Source organism: Lepidochelys kempii, chromosome 7 (genome assembly GCF_965140265.1).
Source record: "Lepidochelys kempii isolate rLepKem1 chromosome 7, rLepKem1.hap2, whole genome shotgun sequence".
Classification (NCBI taxonomy): domain Eukaryota; kingdom Metazoa; phylum Chordata; order Testudines; family Cheloniidae; genus Lepidochelys; species Lepidochelys kempii.
The window spans coordinates 23,037,395-23,062,147 of NC_133262.1; the positions used below are offsets into that span (position 1 = coordinate 23,037,395).

Here is a 24,753-nt window from a genome sequence, read left to right on the forward strand (position 1 = left end):
TGCGTTTAGGCCCAAGCTGTGACAAATACCAAGACTGACCACAGGACTGGGGAAAGGGAAGAGGAGTATTCTGATTTAACAGATTGGGGACTGAGGCCCAGAACTATTCAATTACTTGTTTCTGGTCACAAATCAGGTTTGAAATATTTTGACTGCTCAAACCAGAGCATTGAATTCTTAGGAATGCTGAGTCAGCACTTCCCCTTCTACAGTAGCAGCTATAATAACTAGGGTTTCCAACTTTGTAATATTTAAGAACCAGACACTCCAGCAGGAGTGCCAGAACCTCCCCTCCCCTGCCCTGCCCTTTCCCGTGGAGGACCCACCCCCCCATCTACTCTTTCCCCCTCCCTCCGTCGCTCACTGCTTTTCCCCTCTCCACCCGCTCCCTATGTGGGGCGGGAGGGACTTGCCTGCAGAGCCAGGGCTGGGAGCTGCAGCCACCCAATGCAGGTAGGAGATGATCCTGGCTGAGTAGGGTATGGCATGGGTGATGACTCTGGGCCTCCCCGTCTCCTCTGCCTGCAGCAACTGGATTTTGAGTGTCCAGTCAGTAGATCTGACTGGACACCATCAGATCCCCTTTTCAACAAGACTTTCTGGTTGAAAACAGGACACCTGGCCACTCTAGTAATAACGTGTAGCAAGCATGTATGTAAAGTGAGTCCCATGTAGGGGTGTGTGTGTGTGGGTGTGGCCGGTCTAGCATGGAATCCTCTTCAAACTGGGCGATTCCCTGTTCTCCTTGGACAAAGATCCTCTAGTGCTGTTTGTAAACGGGGCTGGAGCATGAGAGGAAAATATTTCTTGTGTTCTTGGCCATAACCCACCTCTCTGCCCAGTGTTGTGCAGCTATGTATGTAGGCCCTGATCCTACAGCTCTCCATGTGGCTGGATCTCTTGGCCTTTATAGAGCCCCAGTGACTTCAGCAGGCTCTGCCTAGCATAGCAGGTTTGTATGTGCAGAGCCAGTTCCAGGATTGGGGCCCTAGTTTATAAAGGGTTTTGTTATCAAAAGGAGGTGCTCAAGTAAATGGGTAGGGCCTTTGGGGAAGGGCTTGCATCTTCATGTGTGAGAGCAGCCCCTAATGCTCTGTGGGAGCCCCTGGAATGTAAACAAATACAAGGGGCCAAGTGAACCTCAACTTGGGAACTACCAGCTCCCTAAACTTTGTTTCAAAGGAGAATCCCCCGGTCCCCAAAGCCTGGTTCTGAGTTGCAGCTGTGGCCAAAGGTTGTGTTTTAAAATATTTCCACGACTGTAATATTACAAACTCTTCTGGGTTGCTTTCAGCATTTGTAGAATAACCGCTATCGTGGGGTTAAAAACTAGTTTGGTAAATTTCAGCCCAAGTCATATTTTCAAAGCTTTTTATAAACCCTTGAAAACTGGCCTGTAGGGAAAGGTGAGCAGTCCCTTCCAGTGTGGGTTACAGTACACTCCCCCCCCCCCCCCCCCTGTGTAGCGAAGGCACCAGGGCAGTTTATTGGATTACGGTAATGGTAGGGTCACCAATCAGAATCCAGTCCCCATGCTGCTAGGGGTTGTGCAAACATGTAACAAAAGGACAGGCCCTGCCTCGGCATGCTCAGGGCTTGTTTACACTTGGATTCCTTGCATCAGTGAAGCTTCTCTGATGCAAATGTGAGGGTATGTTCATGTAGTGTAGACACAATAGGAAATCTGCCCTCTTGAGAGGCAATCACAAGGTTGATGGTCAGCCTAGTGGTGTCTATACTGGGGTTTAGGTTGACGTAACTACTACTCTCGAGGGTGTGAATTTTTCATACCCCTGAGTGATGTTGCCAGGTCAGTCTAAGTTTTCGGTATAGACCGGGTTTAGATACACTGTGGTATAGCTACACTGGTGCAGACCTTCCCACCCCAACTAGCCTTTACATTGCAGGTTTAGGACAAGGTGACACGTGGTAAGGTTGCATCTGCTACATTGCTACACTGGAGATTGCAGTTCAGCAATATCTGTGGCTCAGCTGTTCCCTGCCCCCCACAAAAAACCTGAAGTGTTTTCATAACCCCCCCTTTTTTCTACTGTTCTTTCGCTATAATCTGATGACAGCAGCAAATAATGCTCCCAAAGACACCACATTCAGAAAACATAACTTTATTATTAGTTGCAATATACATTGTATTCCTTTAAAGAATCCTAAACTTGTACACACTTTTCCCACTGAAAATACAGGTATGCACATGTGTATATATTATATTCAACTGGAGCACAATGGAATGACGGGCTCAGAAATTACTTGGAAAAATAAGTGATCTCTACAGGTTTATGCTGACAGTGTGCTAGGGTGACCCATATAAAAAGAGCAGGCTAAATAGAAAACTGTGTGGATTACACATTATGAGGATGGTCTTTTGATGCTATGCTTGGTACTTGTAGTGATACTGCATATACAGTAGTTACAGACTACTATTGCTCTGTCATAAATGCGTTCTGTACTCAGAGGGAAACTATCCCCATTTGTCTCAGCAGAGCAATCTGGAAGTTCATAAGGCCAGCAGTGCTCCCCATAAAGTGTCCATGATATTTGAAAATAAAGGTTTTAATTACGTTTCTGCTGGTGGCAGATCTTCCTGCTGCTAATGAAATTGCTCAAGAAGGGATTTCCACTAGGACATGGTGGAGACTAAATGTGCCAGTTTAAGCCAGTTTGGACCTGTGGCAATGGATCAACTATAGCAGTAAGAGTTTAAATGTGAGGTGGATCCCCAACTGCTGTCAATCAGTATAGCACAAGTGACCTCACTAGAGCTATGTTAATTTACACCTGTATCTTGAAGTCTATACTGAAAAAACACTGATTTACACTACCTGAGGGTCTGGCTCTGTTTCTATGTTAAACAGTGAGATTTGAGCTCTATTCAAGTCTGTTAGAAACTGGCCCTCAATTTCTTAGCTAGGTCTTCTTGAGGCCCAGTTTCCCAAAAGACAGTGCTTCAGAAAATTGTCTGAGAGCAGCAGCAAATGTCAGCTTTGCCAAATGTCATCTGAACACTTTATTTTCAAACACAGCTTCCCCTGCCTGTGTGACCTTGCTGAGCTTAGCTGGACAGAAGGACAGGTTTTCTTTTTATCATCCTCATTTTCTTCTTACATATTGCTTCCAAGCTCAGGAAGAAAGCAGCTCTCTCTCAGGCTAAAGAACAGAACTGATCAAAGGCACTGACCCCAGGACTTCCTATGGCCACATACAGGTTCTAGGGAGCAGCAGGGCTGCGACCATAACACTGTAGGGTTAGTTCTTTCTTTCAAGTGCTTGTTCATTTAGGATTCTCCCCTCCCTCCCCCCAAAAGAGCTCAGTACTCAACTAATTCTGCTCCAATTTAAGTCAATGGGAGCAGACTCAGAACAACATTAGGTGCTTTTCAAAATCATATCTTCTAATCACCTCTTTTTATTTATAAAATATTTCTAGTACTCCCTATGTCACCCTAGCACATATCACTGTATGATTACACCTACCCTAATGCATGCTCAAGGCATAAGAGTTAGGCAGGGTCTCCCACCACTGTAATGTCTCCATGCTTACCATCTCTTCCCAGCTCACGGTTAGTGTGTGTGTGGGGGCGAACGACCGACCTGTAGGAGAAAAATGTTGCCACAAGCCAGCTCACTGGACACTCTTGAGCATGCGATGCCTGAGCTTCACCTTGTGTTGATACCCAAAAGCCATTGTAGGGGGTTTCCAGGTGTTGGTGGTAGCAGTTGATTGGTTGGAACAGGGTTTTAAATTCAAGTTGAGCTGAACTGCTGAGATCTATAATGATTTCTCAGATTGCAGCCAGGAAGCTAGAGCTGTACAAATGCCAGAGCCAATCTGTAAAGAACAGCATTTCTGATTAGATGCACTACACAGTTGCAAGCACAAGGATGACTTCTATTAACTTCTCAAACCCTTATTAGAAAACAGGTCTGAGCTCGTGAAAGTCAGTCTCTGATGCTTGTTGTTATTGCACAAGGTTACCTTTCCTGTGTCCTGCCAGAATGGGCTTCAAGGGGAAGTGAAATATTGGTGTAAGAGTGGTACATTGCCTTACAAGCCACTGAAACAGCACCAAACTGTCATGATGGGAATACTGCCCTACTCTCCTCCAGGGCAGAGTTGGAAAGGGAGCAGTAAGGACCTGCAATAGCTCCAGCTGCTGTACAATGCCTGTATAAGACACATGCCCCCTCTACAATGGAAACCATGGGGGATACTTGCTTTTCCCTGTGATGAAATGCTTCCCGCACCCTCTGCAGAACTTGGATGGACTTATTGTTGGAACGCCTAAGAGAGTGGGAGGAAAAAGCTAAACTCTCTCTTGCATGTGGGCAGAGGCCTATTACTAAGGGCATGTCTGCATGGGACATTGCCTGGCAAAACTATCCTGGTATAATTATACCAGTATAACTGATCTAAGAGTGTCCACTGCTATAACTGTGTGGATACTTGTATGTCCACACAGGGAGTTTATACCGGCATAACCACAGTGGTATAACAGTACAGTTCTGGCAGTTGATTTCCCTGTAACACAACTACCAGAGGAAAGGCAAACAGGTTGATGCAAGCTCACTTGCCATGTGAGTGAGTTTTCATGTTGAAAGTTCTCCTAGAAGTCTTCCTCTAGCCTTGCTGGTATGAAAGACCAGTGAGCTCTGGCATTTGGATCTGTAGCTTCCCACCAGTATCGGAATCTGCTGGATTTACGAACTTTCTGGTGGCAGCTGTCTTTGTGGTAATTCATCAGTATCCTTCTGTACAGCTTGTTCTATGTAGCCCCAATATTCAGATACAGATGTTTGGCTACCTAGTCTGCTCTATGATATGCTTTTAACTGCCCACCTAACTCTCAGGAGCAAGTGTGACCCTTCATTGCCACCCAGCTAAGACACAGCTGCTAAGTCTAGGAGAATCCACCCAAGAAATGGCCATTTCACAGAATCGGAAGAGCTTGTAGGGAAACCTAATAACATTATGAGGCTCTTAGTAAATAAGTGGACTGTGAGGGTACATGTCAGCCATCTCAATGCCCTTCCCTTCACTAGATGTTCTGAGCTTGACTAGCATTTCTGGCCATCTCCAGCTGATGAGGGGAAAAGGCCAAATGATTGCTGTAGAGTAGTTATGAGAGGATTGGACCATGGTGGGACAATCTTGCCATGGCTACGACAGTGCAGGGGGTGAGGACAGTTAGCTCCTTCTTCAGACTCTGCTCCCTTCCTCAGTGACCGCTCTCTGAGCCGCCAAGATACACACCATATAGTATATTAATATTTCCTCTTAAATAAAATTTTGACTTTACATCTTAAGTATCAGTAGCACAGAGTAGCTCATCTTGCAGAGGGGAGAGGGTTTGGTATCTGGAAGTCACACAGTTTGTGTGTGCTTAGTAGGTTTTAAGTATCTTATTCTACATTAGTCCTTCTCCTCTGTGAACTCTGCTCTGGCGCTGGAAATTAAACAGCGGTTAAACAACATGTCTTTCTAGAGTGCAATCTGGTAGGGTAGGTCCCCACCCTTCAGGCCTCGTGCTAAAAGAGGTTGCTTCAGATTGGTTTGACCTAGAAAATTAGCTTTTCACCTTCAAGTATGGAATTATTCCTCTCTCCCCATCCCCAAGCTCTCTTTGCTAACTCTCTCTAGTGTTCCCTTCTCAAGGGTAAAGACTTCTAATTCAGTATGTTCTGCAACTGTGGGAGCAGGGAAGGGGACCGTACTCCGCAGGAGTAGAAACGGAATGAAATGAAAGATGCAGAACTATTGAACATTCCAAAGATTATTGCAGAATAAAAACAGCCTTGGCACATCAGGAATTCCAGAGAAAACAAAGAACATGGGGTGGGGGGGCTTTTGCAAACAGGAGCCTTGTAGTACAATAACCAATCTGGAAAGTTTTTTCAGTGACTTCTTCCACTGCCATAACCCCCTTTCCTGCTTTAGGGCAATGGCCTCTTTAAATGACTGAGCGGAGTCTCCCTCCTATGTAATAGGAATGGCTATTCATAGCAAAGTATCCTAGGAGTCCCTCTAAGTTAAATCTTTTCCAGAGAGACTTTTTTTAAAAAAACCCAAACAAACAAAAACTTCCATCCCCAGAAGACCATTGGGAAGGTAACAAGGTGGCTTAAGTGTGGCTGGGTCCTCCAGCTGCTGAGACCTTCTGACCAATCCATGTTAGTATTTCCTTAAACACAGCAGTGCTGACCTCAGGCAGCTCTTTATGGAGAGCATGATAGGCCTCGTCATACACCTGCAATCAGAGAAAGAACACAGGTTCAGACAAAACCCCAAAGAACAAAGCAGCCCTTAGGTCCCATTCGCCAGTGCCCACAGTCCTGACATGCCCTGCACACGTCTCGTCGGTCTTCCTGTATTTCTTAGATATGGTGAATTATGAATATTAAGGGATGCCACCAACTTGAGGTCTAGTCAGTTTCAGCAAGGGAGTTAACAGGAGTTCTCAGGTTTCACACCTGTCGTCTCCGCACAGGTTTGCGGTGTTGCAATCTCAATTCCTTCTCCTGCAGTTCTTTCCATTCCCCTCCCCATGTGGGGGAGACTCACCAACAGGAGAATGTGCCATATGATCGCATGTTCAAAAATGGCCTCTGATTTTGGGTTCCTGATTTAAGACACCTTTCTACAGCAATGCTGAGCACGTGAAGCACTGACTGACTTCAGCTGGAGTTGGGAGAGCTCATCACCTTTGAAAAACCAGGCTCCAGAGCCACTAAAGTATTTAGACACCTAAACTCGTTTGGTGCTTAAGTTTCTAGGTACAAGTTCCCTTTGTACTTCGGTTTTGGCCTCTGGGCATTTGCACTGCTGTCTCACTCTCATCCGGACACCTAGTTCCTGCCTGAGCCCCGGAGCAATTCATGAATTGTGGGGAAGGCAGATGTTTGGCCGTCTGAGTTGCATGCAGGACCTGACCCCGTAGGCGGCCTCTGAGCACTGGATCCTGAGTCTCCCACCTCCTAGGAAGCGACCTAACCACTGGACCTCAGTCATTTCCCTCACTTCCCTCTCTCTGACCCAATGATTGTTCCATTGTGGATAAATACTTAAACAGTCATTGGGCCAGAGAGAGACCGTTAGAATAACTCTATTGTCCAGTGTTAGGGCACCCATCTGAGAGAGGGGAGAGCCAGGCTCCTGTCCCCCTGCTCCAGTCACTCTCTTTGAGTGCCCCCTGCTGCTCCATACCCTCTGCTGCAAGTGGAGTTTAATAGTGCAGACTCTGGAGATGGTATTGATGTTATCAGACTTAGACCCGCCGTATCCAGGCAGAACATTCCTTTGCCTACTGCCCTCTAGTAAGGGAATCAAAGCCATGCAGACCCATTGTCACTCTTCTATTTTAATCCCTATACAGTGTGTATGCTGAGAAGCACAAGTCTCTTGCGAGGGCTGCTTTCATGCACTTAAGCAGTGGATACAACCGTTCCCTCAGGGTCTCACACCCGCCTTCCCAGTCCATGTATCCAGTGAGCCAACTGCAGCATATCAAGCTTTCAACCCAATGAGAGGCAGGAAATATTAATCACACCCTTGGCATGTAAACGCAATGGGAGGCGTTCCCACAACCCTGGGTGTAATTTCACTCTTTTGATGCCTGAGATAGATAGTTATTTTTCTGACAACAAAAGCTTTTGCTTGGTCTCCCCGTCTCCCTTTCAAGTTCATTCATGTGCTAACAATTGGTTAATCAGCTGTGTGCTCTCTCCAAATGAGCAGATGTGGAATGGCTTTTGTTCAGCTGCTTTTGGAACTTTCTCGCTATACCTTTATGCAGTGAGGTGGGCTTGGCGTGAAAGCAGCCTGACCGGTCGCAGAGTTTGGGGGCACTGGGTTACCTGGTCGGGGGCCCAATCCTGGAATGTGCCAAGTTCTTTCAACTCCTTTGGGTGTTCAGCACCTCCCAGAATCGGACACTTTCCCATGCTCTGCACTCTTGTCAACAGCACCTGACACCTGCTCTGACAGTGACTCAGTCAAATCCTTAAGCCTACACTGAGCAAAGCAGAGGTTGATATGCACAACATTACACCCTTCAAATACAAGAAGCAAGGTGACCTTAAGTGTTTTGTCCTGACTCTGCACGGTGTCCATCAGTAAGTAGGAACCTTTGATGTCGCAGAGCTTGTCGGGCAAACCATGTAGCACCAAGATTGGTAGAGTCAATTTAGGCAGGGATCGCTCTATTTTGGCAACGGCATTCATCAGCTGGATGACAAAGGAGATCTTCATGCCCCCATGGTAGACCAGGGGGTCTGAGGTGTAAGATTCAACCTATTGGAGGGGGGGGAAATCATTGTCAGCAACAGTCTGTTCCGAAAATACAAGGCAGAGCCCTTCATGTATGATGAGTCTGTTTCCGTCTATTGTTTAGGCTAACCATTTCCCACCCTCAGTGGGCTCCTGTGCCACTTCACCCTAGATCGGGGCAGTCAATTTATTTTTTGTCAAAGTCCAAATTTCTTGGTCAAGGTCCAGACTCCAGAGAAAATAATAAAAAATAATAATATAATAATAAATAAATAGATTTTGAGGTCCATTCAAAAGTGCCTGGTGGTCCAGATTTGGCCCGCAGTCTGCCTATTGACTACCCCTGCCCTAGAATGATAACCCCAGTTAGCAGCCAGGGGCCATCACCTCTTGTGCAACTGGAAACTGGGCTACTCCAAACTCCTCTCTTACACCACTGAAAAATGTTCATGAGCCAAAAACACTGGGGGCAGGCAAACAAGCAGCATCAGTCAATGGACTTTGCCCAGGGGAGCTCCTTTCTGCGGTTACTCATGCTCTGCCCTGGTCTCCTATCACTCAAAGGTGGCAGCCTTTTTCCCCCATAGGCAGTTTTTCATTCTGCTTTATTACAAAGCTGATATTGATATAAGCAATTCCTGAGTACCAGTAATATCTCTGGTGCTGAGTGGCCCTGCCATGAGTCACTTTACCTCTCTTTCCCTCAGTTTCCCCATCTGCAAAATGGGGATAAAGATGTTTATCTGTCTTGCAGGAGGGTTGAAGGTACTGATTAGCTCCTGCTTGTAAAGCACTACTAAGATGAGGAGCTCTGTGTTGGTGTTAAGTGTGTATGCGGAGATGGTGCTTGCAAAGATGATGGGTCTCGACAAGGCGTGCTGTCTTGAGCCCAATGAAGGCTGCTCTGCTTAAGCTGGAGCATTGCCTGTTGGGGCCTGTAGTATCCATGGGCCACCCCTCTGTATTAAAGACGAAGGTAACTTCAATCTGCACACTATGTGCTCACTATGTATGTGCCTTGAGCTCCTGATTGGGCAAAGTTTTTCTTAGTTTAAACTATGAGATAAAGTGCCAGTAGGCCAAAAAACCAACAAAAAAACCCCCAAACCCAAAAAAACCACATACCCCAGCATTTCACTTGCAAATTTTTATCCTTCTCTTGCAGGCTGGCTAAGAGCAGAGAGTCAGCATGAAAAATCTGGAGTGAGGAGAGTGCTGAAAACAAGGCACTGGATTAATCAGCACAGGGTCTGGTAGCTAGGAATAGGTAGTTACTGCATCAGGCATATCTACAGTAAATATTTGTATGCTGTATACAGAGAAACGAGCTTTGGCAGCCTACGCAGGCTTTACCAGCTCAATCTTTGCCAGCGAATTTTGATTATAGGTGGATCCCTGGCACAGCCGCTGATTCCTCTAAAGTCTGATGTGGTTTAAAAAAAAAATCATCATAATTTATTTGTAGGTTGGCTGAAGGAAGCCTAATTTTTCTTCTCTACGGCAGCGTTTCTCATGGTGGGTCCTGACCCCCCAGTGGGTCGCAGGAAGGTTCTAGATGGGTTGCCACATCTAGGGCTGGATTAACCAATCACCGGGCCCTGGCCCAAAGCAAACATACACTTCTCCTAGCTCGGTGCGGAGGGGAGACCCCAATGGGGGGCGATGGTGTTCAAAGGCAAGCCTGCCCTGCTCTCACCCCACACCGATAGCTCCTGCCCTGCGGGGCTGGGCATGGCTCCCCACTCTGGTCATTGACACCTAGTAAATGAGGTTGCTGCGCCACTCAGGTTTCACACGGCTGCCCCTCCATGCCGAAAGGGAAGCCAGGCCAAACTGGATGACACTGCAATTGTGTGTGCCAGGTTGCCACGCTCTCAGCAGGGAGCTGCACCCAGCCCCGTGGGGCAGGAACCGTCACTGTGGGCTCTGTGTAGGGGCAGGCTTGCTTTTTTACACCCTTGGCCGCCTCTCCTTTCTGCACCAGGCCATGATTAGGGGGGTAATGCCAGGGTGAAAGTTGCGTATGTGTAATGATGGGTCCTACAAAAAGCAGTTGGTGGATTGCCTTAGTACGAGACCATTCAAAAATAACCCCCCCCCTCTTAACCCCACACAGCAGCCTCCTATGGTAACAGTTCATTGGACACCAAAGCACAATTAAATCTTTGGCAGCTGACGCGCCCCTCGTAAAGTCAGTAAATTACAAAGATAGTTATTCTAACCGATGAAGTGTTTTAAAATGTGCCCATTGCACCCTGTACTAATTCCAACAAGCACACAGGTTAGTCTAAACTCTCTCCTTATTGTGCTTACACAGACACCACATCTGAGCATTAGAAGGCTCAGAGATCGATTCTCTGCCCCAATCTGGTCTTTGTGACAGGCTCAGGTGGCACAAAGGGACTGGAAACCATCACCCCTGTTCTGGATACCGTCCATGTGGGGGACGGAGGGGGGGGCCCAGTGGATGTAGAGCCAGCCTCCCTCCCCACCACCTTTAGCACAAGAGATGCATTGGGACAGGGATGGAATGGCTAGGATACACACTACAGCAATCCCTAGTTGGTGGATGATCCTTAAAGGAGCATAGCCAGCAGGCACAAGTTAGAGTGGCCTCTAGGCTGCTCTATTTTTTGCCAGGGCTGGGCCAGAGAATCAGGGAGCTGTAATTTAGCTATCTGATGCCCCCTGCTTAGCTGGCCCAAGTGCAGGAGAGAATCTGCCATCAGTATCCAACTCAGGAGCATCTCCTCTACTCATTCGCTGACTGAGCCTAATTCCATAGATTATTTTAGCAGGGTGATTGCTTTTCCTTTCCTTCCCCTAGCTGAGATCTCACAAAATGAACAGTCTAAGGCTATGTCTACACCCAACTTTTGTCAGTAAAACTTTTGTCAAGTAGGGGTGTGAAAAAATACCTCCCAAGTTTTACTGATGAAAAGCACTGGAATGGACAGTGCTTTGTTGGTGGGAGACCCTCTCCTGCTTACAAAGCTACTGCCACTCATTGGAGGGTGGTTTTATTTTGCTGGCAGGAGAGCGGCTACACGGGAGACCTTACAGCGGCACAGCTGCAACAGCACAGTAAGGTACACGGTGCAGACCTAGCCTAAGAAGAACCCTCATCCTCTGCTGTGCTGATGGTCTGGAGAGTGATTACAGATTTGCCCAGAGAGAGAAGTCTTACCCGGAGCCCTGAAGCTCACCAAACTTGGGCTCTGGTTGACCATTGCAAGGAGCAGACTTCACAGGAATGGTCCTGCCACTGAGACATCCATGCTGCAGGGCTTGGAGAGCTCAGCCCCAGGAACTGACAAGAGTGACCCACATTACAATTGTCCTGATGGATTATAGGAAACGAGAGCAAATCTGTCGGACTGCTGGGTCCCTGCCCATTTACTTGGGAATGTTGTCCCTGGTTGGCGCAGAGGTGAGCCTCTGATTGGACTAATTAACAGCGCCAGCGTCCATGTGACTTCACTGGTAGTATGGGATCCTCTCCCTGATAGTGCTGGTGCAGTTTGGCTTCTCCTCTGGAATCACTTAAACTTCTTTCAAACAGCATACTCTGCTGGAGACAGCAAAGGGTCTCTTTTAAAGCCCCCCACAGGACTAACCTTTTAATTCGGCTCCTGCTATTATGGCCATGGATCCTGCAAGAACCATAGGATTCTAGTCCTGCTGCAGGGCTCTACACTTGTCCTGCGCAGGTCCATAATCCCCATGACTGGAAACTCAAGTTATGAATGTGTTGGAGTGGACCCCAAAGTGAGGGGCAGTTACTAGAGGAGAGACAAATGCAGTATAGCTCCCCTCATCCTGATGACACACCCACCCTGAGGGTCTGAGACCTAGCCCCTGGGAAATGCTTGGAAGAGCCCACTGTGGAGGTGAAATGCTGGCTGAGACTGAGCTGTCAAGGCCTGATCTGAGGAGGCGGTAAGCATCCTTGACTCCCAGAGAAGTCAATAGGAGCTGAGCATGCTGAGCACCTCCCAACATCTGGCCCTCAGTCAGTATCCACATAGACTCTTCAGTGCCTGGAAGTCTTCTCAGAACAGCTCTGAGGTTGCACCGTGGCTGCTGTAGGTACCTCCAACCTCCTCTGCATTCCCTACAGGCAGGCAGCCTTTTTCAGTGGGATACAACCCTGCTCGTTTTAAATATCTGTCCTGTTCCGTAAACTGTCTCAATCCCAAGAGGCTGCCTTTCATGAGAATGAACCGCCCTTCCTGTGAACCGGCTCATGGAAAAAGTTACACTTTGGCTTCTGGAACACCCAGTTCATCTAATTTTGTCAACTCTCACTTTAGCAGCTGGTAACCTGACATTTTCACCCAAACCCATTAACTTTTCCTCTGCAATTTAAACAAAAGCACAGGGTTCCTCTGGCTACTTAGCAACTGGCTTCAGCCTGATCTGGGAGTTATTTGCTGGGAGTTGTGTCACAGCACTGCACTAAGGCAACACAGCTTTGAGGGGTTTTTGTTTTTTTACTGAAAGCAACAGATGAAGGATTCCAGGAAAAAGATCAAGAGGGGTGGGTGGCTGGATTGACAGACGTTGCCTTCCCGTGGAGTAAAATAATGTAGATTAATTCATATGAGCTGCCCCCTTCCCCGCCCCCGTGTAGTGCCATAAATGCCAAGAGATGGCCTAATGGGTGGGTTTCTTTCTTCTTTTTCTCCCCCCCTCCCCCCCCAAAAAAAACCAACAAAGAATTTTTAGCTACTGAACAGCCGACAAATCTTTTGTGTAGATGGCGGGTGGGGGGGTCTTTGAGAATGATCGACATTGTGAGAAGGATAAAAACAGCTGATGGAACAACTGTCCTTCTCGGAAAGTTAATGATCTGTGCATGGGCAAACACATGGCACAGGGCATGCCTTGGTGAAAGGAGGAGGAAAAAGGGAGAAGGCTTTCTCTTGAGCCTTCAAGAGAAGGTAGGGAAAAGAGGAAACCCTTCCACTGTGCAGCAGGGCAGCTCGTAATGGGGCAGGAGATGAGGATTAAAGAAATGTTCTCTAGAACGCTGGGGATGCTGAAGATTAGTTGTAGGGAGGGATAAGAGAAACTGGGGTCACCTTCCAGGCTCTGCATCACTCTGTCCACCTCAATCTCTGCTCTTGTTTCTTAACACTTCCCGTCTCATCTCATGTCTGCGCTCTCTGTCTGTTTTGGAAACCCTGGGTCACCTCTGCTTCCTTCCTCTGTTTCCTGTTCTTCCTTCATTCTTAGTTACAGCTAGCGGGGCCCCACTTTCCAGGATCGATACCTTGGACAGTGTCTGCATGGTGGGTCTGGTCTAAATACTTGGATCCGGTTCAGTCCATTACTCCTTTCCAGCCCTGGCTTGGGCTGGGGTCTGTGGGATCCATCACAGCTGCCAACTATTTTTTTTTAAGAGTCTCTTTAAGACAGAACCATCCACCAGGTCTCCTGGCGCATTTGGTGTCGCCCACCTGTTTAGACTGTCAGCTCTGCTTCTGGGCAGGGGCTGCATCTTTCCGTTCCCTCTTGCACAGCACTAAGCATGCTGCCAGGCAGTTATGGCCTGTTCCAACAAGCACTGAAGTGGGGATCTTTCCACTGATTTCAATGGGAGCTCAATCAGGCCTTTAACAAATACTGATGAGGGTGTTAGATTCTGGGTTACCTCTCACTCCACTTGTTTCCTTGTACTTGATAAGGAACTAGATCTACCAAATGTCTCCACTCCACCATGTACATTTCAATCCCTACATCAGAAGGCCAAGCCTCCTGTGAAGACGAACAAGTGAGGGAATTCTTGGAGGACTGCCCAAAGATATTTATAGAAAACAGAAAGTTGGTCTGACGGATGATTAAATTCAACATGTAATTAATGGATGTTTCCAGCACAGTGTGTGCTCAGAAGCTGCAAGGCTTGAGTCTAGGGCTTCATCTACACTGCCCTGCAGTTTGGACTTCAGGAATGTCCATAGTAGTGCCCACTAATGTGCTGGGAAATAGGGTGTTCGCCTTGTTGTGAAAGCAACGGTTTTGTAGACAAGTCCTAATCAGGCGGACTGATGATCTGATCCAGTGCTGCAGAGGCAGGATATTGGACAAAATGGGCCAATGATCTAATCCAGTAATTAGATGGACCAATCTCATATGATAGCTCTTACCTCCCAATGATGGACACAGCACAGAACAGGAAGTGGCAACAGGAGAAGCTAAAACTAAGAGGACGAGCATGAAGCTAGAGATGCCTTTGCCAACCCCAGCAGTGAGCCTCACAGTGAAGGCCAGCATGAGTAAGTAGCAGGAAGAAAGAAAACACAATTATTCTTATGGTGGACTGTACCCTCAGGGTTACCATGGACACTTCTGAATGTCACCCTTGCAGCCGCCACTGAAATACCTAGGTAAAAGTGTGGGAGACCGTAAATAAATTTCTGAAGCTGGTCTGTCCTTAGAGTTCACACCCTGTAACAATATTTAGCATGTTCTTAGCACCTTCCATCTGAGGACATACCCCTTCAAGGTAGGTATTTTTACAACCCTTTAACAGATGGATAAACTTTGGCACAGTGAGTTTAAGTGGTCACATAACAAGTCAGTGGCAGAACCAGGCAGGGAAACCCAGGAGGCCCTGCTGTAACAGCTATGGCACGGTCTCCTAATATATAGGCTGTGGCTTTGATAGACCTTTTACTTTATAAACCTGGTATCACTTATCCTTTAGAACCCAGGAATATAATTCTTCCTTCATACGATTTTATTGTACCTTTTCTCAATTCTTTGTGTAAGCAACAACAGAGTAATTGGTAACACCTTCCGTATGATGGAACACAAGCGAGTAGGATGGTGTTCCTATAACAATGGAAACTGACCGTATTTATTTATCTGTGTATGTTTTGTACATCTTTTGTTATGATAAGGCTTACCAAAATATCTGAGGACATATACATTACAAAGTGGATGTATACGAATGCTTTCTATGTTGGTTTTTACACTGAGTCCAGTATCATGGAATCGCAGTATTTGCCCTGTCTAATTCTCTCTTCTCTAGCTGAAAAATCTCAAAGGGCTTTTCAATTTTGATGTTTTTAACCCAGTGAAGTATAAGCCCCTTTTACAGACAAGGAAACTGAGGCACAGAAAGAAGAAGTCACTTGCCCAGAAAATCTGTGTCAGAGCCAGGTACAGAACCTACGCATCCATGTGGTTTATCCACAAGACCAGTCTTCCTTCCAATTTACCTACAGGGCAATTTGGCAAGTTGAATGTGCAAACAAAAGTTAAGTGTATTGTACTTCTCTGTGTATCAACAGCCTGCTTGCTCCTTATCTAGTCAGCCTGCATTCTGATGTCAGCATGGACTGGGACCCGCCTAACCATCCACAGCTGGGGAATTCATTAGCATCTATTTAAAATAAGAATCCAGCTTATCTAGCCAGTCAGAGACACTGAAAAATTACAGCACATCTTGGGGGCGTGTGGGCTGCCACAGAAGTAAGCATTCACTACACTTACAAAGCGCCCCTGCTTTTTAGAGACCCTTGGGTGCTATCTTCTGTCATTCCAGTTGATCTTAGAAATGAACTAAAATCCTGATTTGTGATCCCTTCCCAGACACAGCTGTTTCATTCAATTTTTTTTTTCCTCCCCAGCACTGTAAATACAAACCTAAGCCTATGTGGCTGGTTTCTACTGAAAGGAGTGGGAGCCTTTTTAGTGGTGCTGCTGCAGCAGCAGCTGACAAGACAGCTGGTTTTACCAGTACTGCCGAACCAGGCTGTCTGTAAGCAGGAGGAGGGGTGTTGCTTTTCCACACAGCAGCCTTGTCCCACAAGCCTTGTCTAGACTGGCAAAAATGGGGGCCTACAATTCACAATGGTAGAAGCTCTAATTAGTTGCATCGGCTGCATCTAATGTATCCGAGGAAGTGAGCTGTAGCTCATGAAAGCTTATGCTCAAATAAATTGGTTAGTCTCTAAGGTGCCACAAATCCTCCTTTTCTTTTTGCGAATACAGACTAACACGGCTGCTAGTCTGAAACCTGTAGTTAGTTACAGTGGTTAAATGATGGGGCAGGGACCATCTTTGTACAGCACCTAGCACCATGGGGTCCTGCTCTATGACAGGAGTTCCTAGCCCCTATCTCAGTACAATACATATAATAGTAAGCGTAGATGAGACTCAATCGTCTTTGCTACTGTATTTATGTGAAAAGCAGATTAAGAGAAACGTGGTCCTCAAAGTATCTGAGCCCTGTCTAAACTACAGCTTCTATCACTGCTGCCCCAGTGGAGCGGCACTTGGTGGTGAATTATGGGTCCCATTTTTTTGTTGTTGTTGTTGCCAGTGTGACCATCACACAGCCCAGATCTTGGATCGCCTGCCCATAACTGGACATGGATGCAGAGTGCACTGAACTAGTGACTGAATGGTTCCAGACTGGACTAGTCAGCTTATGAGCCAAATTTTCTGTAGATGTAAATGGGCACAGATATTGGCTGTAAAGGCATTTCACCCCTTTCCACTAGCAGAGAATTTGGCTCAAGATGTTCAGCCCCATTACAGAGGGCCAGCAGTGGGGCTATGTACCACTGTTCCAATGACTTAAAAAATTATATTAACATCCTCACCTCCTTTTTGTTCCGGGAAACCACATTTGGGTCTATAGCTCCCAGCGTCAGGTTTGGTAGAACAAAGTTGAGCACTTTAGCTGCAAAAACCTGTGGGATATGAATGAAATAAATTAACTGGGCAGCAAGGAGAAGAAATACGTAAGCCAAAGCCTCTGCTGGCATAAATTGGCATAGCACCACTGAAGTCAACAGAGTGTCCCGATTTGACACCAGCTAGGGATCTGGCCCTATATTACTAAACTGTCACGAAACCAAAGAATTTGGATTATCCACTGGCATCAATTACAAGAATGGGCACAATACTATGAAATATTCACAACCGCCCTGACATTACACTCTGCATTTCTTCCCCTTGCAGATGAGAGTTCAAGTCAATGTGGGAAAGGCCTGGCTTAAGCAGCCTGCTAAGGGTCATTGTTTTATGGAGCTGGCAGCATCGCTGTTGCTGCTGCCCCTTCCTACCATCACTCAGTTCTGATCTCAGGCTGCAGCACTTAAGTGATATTTTGTGCAATTTACAGTACTTGCTGAGGCTGGACTCTCTTTGCTAAGGACATTCTCCAGGGAGTCTGCAAATAAACAACAGTAAAACGTGTCTGCATTGACTAAGGAAATCTATTGCTCGCTTGTCTCCTGGGAATCAAACACAAAAGCATTCAGCAGCCTGAGCGTGAAAGCACTAGCATGAGAAAGAACATTCTTTATTTCAGTAACATTCCCAATCCTTCCAATGCAAGATTCTTCTCTGATAACTGTCTTCTAATTCAGTGGTCACCGCTTAGAAAAGATGACAATGTGTAATTGGCCTTTGTACTGTCCTACTGCATCCACAGATACTACCTGCAAGATTAATTTGTAATCTGCATACTCCGCTTGTGTTTGAAAGCACAGACTGTAAACCATTACATAGGATTATCTGATGCTCTTGTATCAAAGATACTATCCAAAGGAAAATTACCAGGATGAAATTAGAGTTCTCTGAGAGTAGCAAGGAGTGAAGGCTCATAGTAAATGTCAAGGAAACCCCATTCCTAGGGGGATATGTAAAATCATGTAACTTTCACCTTGTACACTGATACCCCATTGGTACTCCAACCCCATGAGCCAAATTCATTTCCACTGAGGTCAATGAAGTTGCACCAGGAATGAATTTGTCACCATGGGTATAAATACAAGCTTATAACTTCAGGTAAGATTCCTATCTAGGGATGGAGCAAATTTTCTCTGGCCTTCTTTAATTTAAGACACACTGTTGTTATCTGCGCGCTCTCTCTCTCTCTCTCTCTCCGTGTGTGTGTGTCCTTATTTATACCCTCATGATGGGAGTCTTGCAAAGAGAGAGTAAATCTGAATTTTCCCACATGCGAGCACATACTACTCTAATGAGGCTCACTTTTTGTTGTCGTGGCTCCACACACCTGTGGTTACCTAACCTTTAGAACATAAGAACGGCCACGCTGGCTCAGACCAAAGGTCCATCTAGCTCAGTATCCTGTCTTCCAACAGTGGCCAATGCCAGGTGCCCCAGAGGGAATGAACAGAACCGGTAATCACTAAGTGATCCATCCCCTGTCGCCCATTCCCAGCTTCTGGCAAACAGAGGCTAGGGACATCATACTTGTCCATCCTGGCTAATAGCCATTGATGGACCTATCCTCCATGAATGTATCTAGTTCTTCTTTGAACCCTGTTATAGTCTTGGTCTTCACAACATCCTCTGGCAAGGAGTTCCACAGGTTGACTGTGCGTTTTGTGTGAAAAAATACTTCCTTTTGTTTGTTTTAAACCTGCTGCCTATTAATTTCATTTGGTGGCCCCTAGATCTTGTGTTATGAGAAGGAGTAAATAGCACTTCCTTATTTACTTTCTCCACACCAGTCATGATTTTATAGACCTCTGTCATATCCCCTCTTAGTCGTCTCCCTTCCAAGCTGAAAAGTCCCAGTCGTCTTAATCTCTCCTCATATGGCAGCCGTTCCATACCCCTAATCATTTTTGTTGCCCTTTTCTGAACTTTTTCCAATTCCAATATATCTTTTTTGAGACAGGGCAACCACATCTGCACGTAGTATTCAAGATGTGGGCATACCATGGATTTATATAGAAGCAATGTGATATTTTCTGTCTTATTATCTATCCCTTTCTTAATGATTCCCAACATTCTGTTTGCTTTTTTGACTGCTGCTGCACATTGAGTGGATGTTTTCAGAGAACTATCCACAATGACTCCAAGATCTCTTTCTTGAGTGGTAACAGCTAATTTAGACCCCATCATTTTATATGTATAGTTGGGATTATGTTTTCCAATGTGCATTACTTTGCATTTATCAACATTGAATTTCATCTGCCATTTTGTTGCCCAGTCACCCAGTTTTGAGATCCTTTGTAGCTCTCTGCAGTCTGCCTGGGACTTCACTATCTTGAGTAGTTTTGTATCATCTGCAAATCCCCTTTTTCCAGATCATTTATGAATATGTTAAATAAGACTGGGCCCAGTACAGACCCCTGGGGCATACCACCATTTACCTTTCTCCATTCTGAAAACTGACCATTTATTCCTACCCTTTGTTTCCTATCTTTTAACCAGTTACCAATCCATGAGAGAACCTTCCCTCTAGTCCCATGACTGCTTACTTTGCTTTAGAGCCTTTGGTGAGGGACCTTGTCAAAGGATTTCTGAAAATCTAAATACACTATATCCACGGGATCCCCCTTGTGCACATGCTTGTTGACCCACTCAAAGAATTCTAGTAGATTGGTGAGGCATGATTTCCATTTACAAAAACCATGTTCAACCAGTTTGCCTGGTACTGAAGTCAGGCTTACCGGCCTGTAATTGCCGGGGTCACCTCTGGAGCCCTTTTTAAAAATTGGTGTCACATTAGCTATCCTCCAGTCATTTGGTACAGAAGATGATTTACATGATAGGTTACAGACTACAGTTAGTAGTCCTGCAATTTCACATTTGAGTTCCTACAGAACTCTTGGGTGAATACCATCTGGTTCTGATGACTTATTACTGTGTAGTTTATCAATTTGTTCCAAAACCTCCTCTAATGACACCTCAATCTGGGACAGTTCCTCAGATTTGTCACCTAAGAAGAATGACTTAGGTTTGAGAATCTCCCTCACATCCTCAACCGTGAAGACCAATGCAAAGAATTCATTTAGTTTCTCTGCAATGGCCTTATCATCCTTGAGTGCTCCTTTAGCATCTCGATCGTCCGATGGCCCCACTCGTTGTTTAGCAGGCTTCCTGCTTCTGATTTACTTAAAAATGTGTTTGCTATTACTTTTTGAGTCTTTGGTTAGCTGTTCTTCAAATTATTTTTTGGCCTTCCTAATTATATTTTTACACTTCATTTGCCAGAGTTTATGCTCCTTTCTATTTTCCTCACTAGGATTTAATTTCCACGTTTTAAAGAATGCTTTTTTGCCTCTCACTGCTTCTTTTACTTTGTTGTTTAGCCATGGTGGCTCTTTTTTGGTTCTCTTACTATGTTTTTTAATTTGAGGTATACATTTAAGTTGAGCCTCTCTTATGGTGTCTTTAAAAAGTTTCCATGAAACTTGCAGGGGTTTTACTTCTGGTGCTATGACCTTTTAATTTCTGTTCAACTAACTTCCTCATTTTTTGTAGTTCCCCTTTCTGAAATTAAATGCTATGGTGTTGGGCCGCTGTTGTGTTTTTCCTCACCACAGGGATGTTAAATTTTATTATATTATGGTTACTATTACCAAGCGGTCCAGCTATATTCACCTCTTGGACCTGATCCTGTGCTCCACTTAGGACTAAAACAAGAATCGCCTCTCCTCTTGTGGGTTCCAGGACTAGATGCTCCAAGAGACAGTCATTTAAGGTGTCAAGAAACTTTATCTCTGCATCCCGTCTTGAAGTTGGCACATGCTTTGGACGTGTTCTCAAAGCTTTCACTCATTTCTCACCAAGTTGAGTCAATAGCAACAAACCAGTACCAAAACAGAGGGCCTGGTTCTGATCTCCCATACCTCCCAGTTTTACACAGGTGCAGTTCACTGACTTCAGTGGAGTTACTCCTCATTTATAACTGCATGAGAGAAGAATCAGGCTGTGTGTGTATGTATGTTTGTGCATGCACACACACCCATCCTCTGTGTGTGCATATATACAAATATTACTTATGCACAGATATAACTAATCTTATGGTCAAAATGACTGACTGCCAGTGATAAGGAGGTATTTGGACACCGTACTCATAAGGAATTTCAGAGATATGTGAAAAGCCACATTACCCTTGTAAATTTAGTGTAGGGGACATCAGTCAATACCGCTTATAGCTCAATGATTCTAAGAGCCAAGGTCACTGCCACTGGAAAAATAATCTTTCATGTTATAAACCAGAGCTTCCAGGGTCAAAAGGTTCCAATGTGGCTTCATTGATTTTGTGAGGGCCATGGTGATGGTCTATAACACAATGGGCTTTTAATTAAAAATACTGTGGTGTTAAACACCCTAGCTACATTTGATAGCTGAAGATTTTATCTCCTAACCGGTTTGAAGCAGCAGCTGATGCAATATGGATTATTTAGGGAGTGGTTGGCAGGTCAGACTCAATAAAACGGAGAAGACCGTAATCAGGCAGTTTTGGTCTGAGGCAAAAGAGAAGTGAACAGTACATCCATTCAGGTTTGGCAAACCATTCAATCTTCCCCTTGTCCACCCCAGTCTGTAAGAGAGAAATCCCAGATTGAGATGGAAAAACGTCTGAGGGCTTGCTACACACCAGTCTGTATGGGTTTTTAACTAGAAGTGTGATTTTTAAAACTGATTTTGTTAACCTGGTGCAAAAGGCTTTGTGGGAATGCCTAAACCAATATATACTGGTCTTATATTGAGCCATCTTAAATTGATTAGGAACAGGTTTAAGCTAAACTGAAATAAACCACTCTTAAACCAAAATAAGAGTGTCTACACAGGGTTTTACCCCAGTTCAACTAAATCATTTTAAAAACAGATTTAGTTGAAGTTTAGCAAACCAGTGCAATTTTAGTGTGTGAAAATAAGACCTGAGTGATCAGAGAAGTTGTAACAAGAAGTTTATTGGGACCAGCTGACATCCAGCCACAAAGAAAAGTAAATGGACCTGGTCAATAAAGGCCAAGTGGAATGGAGAATGGTAACAAAGGTCAGACAAATTAGAGATTGGAAAAATCTCATTGGGTCCCATCTAATCCTCTCCTGGGAGGCCAGTGCAGGATTGTTTCTTACAGAACATTTTTTAGGGATTTATTCCATCTAGTTGTAAATGTTTCAAGCAATGCAACCTTTACCAGTTCCCTTCAGACACAAACAGATTCCAGGGCTTACTAGGGACATGCTTTCTATTATTCATCTTATATTTTTCTTTTCCTACTTCTATACGATTCCCCCTGGTTCCATCTCCTCGTGCCACCAGAAATAATCCCTTGCCTTCTTGCTATTTACATCCTGCACATAATTGACAACACAGGGCCAATTTCTGGCTGCTCTTACTTAGGTGAGCAAGAAGGGAGGAAAGTGCATTTGTGCAATGAGTAGCCGGGTGCTTTCATTCTCTGTGGGAGGGAGTCACAGGGCACGGGGAGAACACAGGCTGCATTTTTAAAATGCATGGTGGATGCCACTCCTGCATATGCTCCCCCATGCACCCCTTGAGCTGTTCTGCCTGACTGTCCTCCACAGCCAGAATGCCTCCAGGTGCTACCCCAGGTGCAGTACTGTTCTGTACACCTCTTCTAACATGCCTGTGGCTGGTTAAGCTCTGTTCTATGGCAGCAACGACTGCGGAATCTGGGCCTCTCTTATGTTCCGTCTGATCATCATTTACCCAGGCCACGCCAAACTCTTCTTGCCACAAGAGGATGAGCGTGATGGCCCTTGCTCCATCAGGTTCGGGCATGACAAGTAAAACAACAGCTCAAGGGGGCTATACGCACCACTGTTAAAGCTACTGACTTTCAGCCCTTCCTGAGTGTTTTTCTTTGTTTCCATCTAGAGCATTAGAGCCTTACTGTGCAAGGTGCTGTGTGCCCTATGGGGAGCCCTCCTTTCTCACTGACTTCATTGGGTGCTGAGGGTACACAGTGCCTTGCAGGTTTGGGCCTGCAGTCATTTGCCTCTGCATGCTCTGTTCTCATCACAGACTCTTCTCCCGCTCCAGCGCAGGAAGAATTTAATCATCTAGATTTTTTAATCCCTCTTCCCTTTTCTGATTTGACTAATAAAAAAAACAAACTTCCTGAACCAGAGGCCACAGTAAATTCTCCTTTTTGAATAAACAGCATTTGCTTAGAAACAGGGGCTGATGGAGGAAGAAAGTGATGGCCGGATCCCATGTGATGCAGAGAATGGGGATCTAGGTAGGACACCTGCAGTTAGAGACAGGATTTCTTTCATAGTTGCTTCTTTAAAATGATCTGATCACAAGAAGAACAATGTGGTCCCTCTCTTTCCTGTGTGTGTGTGTGTGTGTGTGTGGGTTTTTTACATCCATTGCTATTACCTTGATAGGCGTCGCTACCTCTGGGCTTGCCACAACTAAAGGAGAAATTAACACCAGGCCTGAAAATTCATGTGGTCTCTCGCAGGCAGTTAAGATGGAGATGGCTCCTCCCTGCAATACAAAAGTGAAAGGCAGCCTGAGCACAAATACAGATGATCATTCTTTACTTTTTGTACAGCATGGTCGTGTGCTGGGCACTTTACTGGCAGGTACAAAACAAAGTTCTCTGCTCCAGGGAGCTGGCTAGATGCTTTGTGCAAGCAAAAGATGGAGTAACTAGAAGCAAAGGGATAGATTTGTTGTGGGGTTTTTTTGGGGTGGGATGGCTGGCTTTTGGAGGGTGGAGTAGGATTTTGTGATCTAGGCTTCAGTACTGCAAACCCTTATGCACGTGCTTAACTATATGCACATGAGCAGTCCCATGAATTTAACTGGATTATTCATGTGCATAAAGTGTTTGCAGGTTCAGGGCTTGAACAAGCCTCTGTTGGGAGGACTAAAAATTAAAGGTCTCTTGGAAGTAATATAAATTTCCCGTGAGACCTGAAGGAGGAGAAGGTGGGGACTTGGTGGAGTGGATCAGAGAGGTGGATGCATGACAGAAAGCGTGGAGATGAGCGGGAATGGGACACAACGGTAGTGGAAAAGCAGGCAGTAGTTTGTACCCAGTATTTCCGAGTTATACTGATATCTATGGGTAACAAAGTATTGTCACCTGGGAATGGAAACCATAAAAGTTTGGATAATTACCATAGGTCCAAAATTATCCTCTGGCAAATGTCTCTTTCTTCATCATCCCCCCCGCCCCCCCCCCCCCCGCCCCGAGCAAACAGTTCACAGAACTCTACAATCAGCAACCTACTCATGGGCGGCAAGTTAAACAGAGGCACATTCCCATGTAGTTTCAAGTCAAGTGCTGGCAGAAACTGTGTGAGAATTGTAGGAATTGGGGTGCTTGGCTCGCTTGCTCAGTAAAGATCACAGAGGATTAGTTGTGAAGGAAAATGCTTGGCGAACTTACATGCGGCTGAAGAACCACTGGCTTGTTTAAATGGAGCAGCAGCAAAAAGAATCTCAATGACCTTATTTGGCTTGGTACTTGGAAATTAGCTTCTTGTTACACAGGCTTAGAGTACAGTGAACTCTTAAAAGCATGCCATGCGCTTTAGATCAGAATTCTTGTTTATCGGAACATGGGGTTAAATCCTGAAGTGCTTATTCATATTTTGTACGCAGGGACAATGACCGTGACACCAATAGGAATATTGCCTAACTGAATCCACGGGATTTGGCCTGTGCTGTCAGAATCACACTTAAAATCTGCTCACAAAACCAA

General features: G+C 45.4%; 1 protein-coding gene across 4 annotated transcripts in view; it reads right to left on the reverse strand.

Annotated features, from left to right (window-relative positions):
- Positions 1–2,107: 2,107 nt before the first annotated feature.
- Positions 2,108–24,753, reverse strand: part of MGLL (monoglyceride lipase) — an 86,802-nt gene continuing 64,156 nt past the window's right edge. For all 4 annotated transcript variants that reach the window (XM_073351375.1, XM_073351373.1, XM_073351372.1 and 1 more), the window contains exons 5-8: positions 23,418–23,528; positions 16,894–16,983; positions 8,087–8,302; positions 2,108–6,260 (exon numbers count right to left, since the gene is read on the reverse strand). In XM_073351375.1, the coding sequence (XP_073207476.1) occupies positions 6,135–6,260; positions 8,087–8,302; positions 16,894–16,983; positions 23,418–23,528 (543 nt within the window). In that variant the 3' untranslated portion in view covers positions 2,108–6,134. The remainder of the gene's footprint in view (positions 6,261–8,086; positions 8,303–16,893; positions 16,984–23,417; positions 23,529–24,753) is intronic.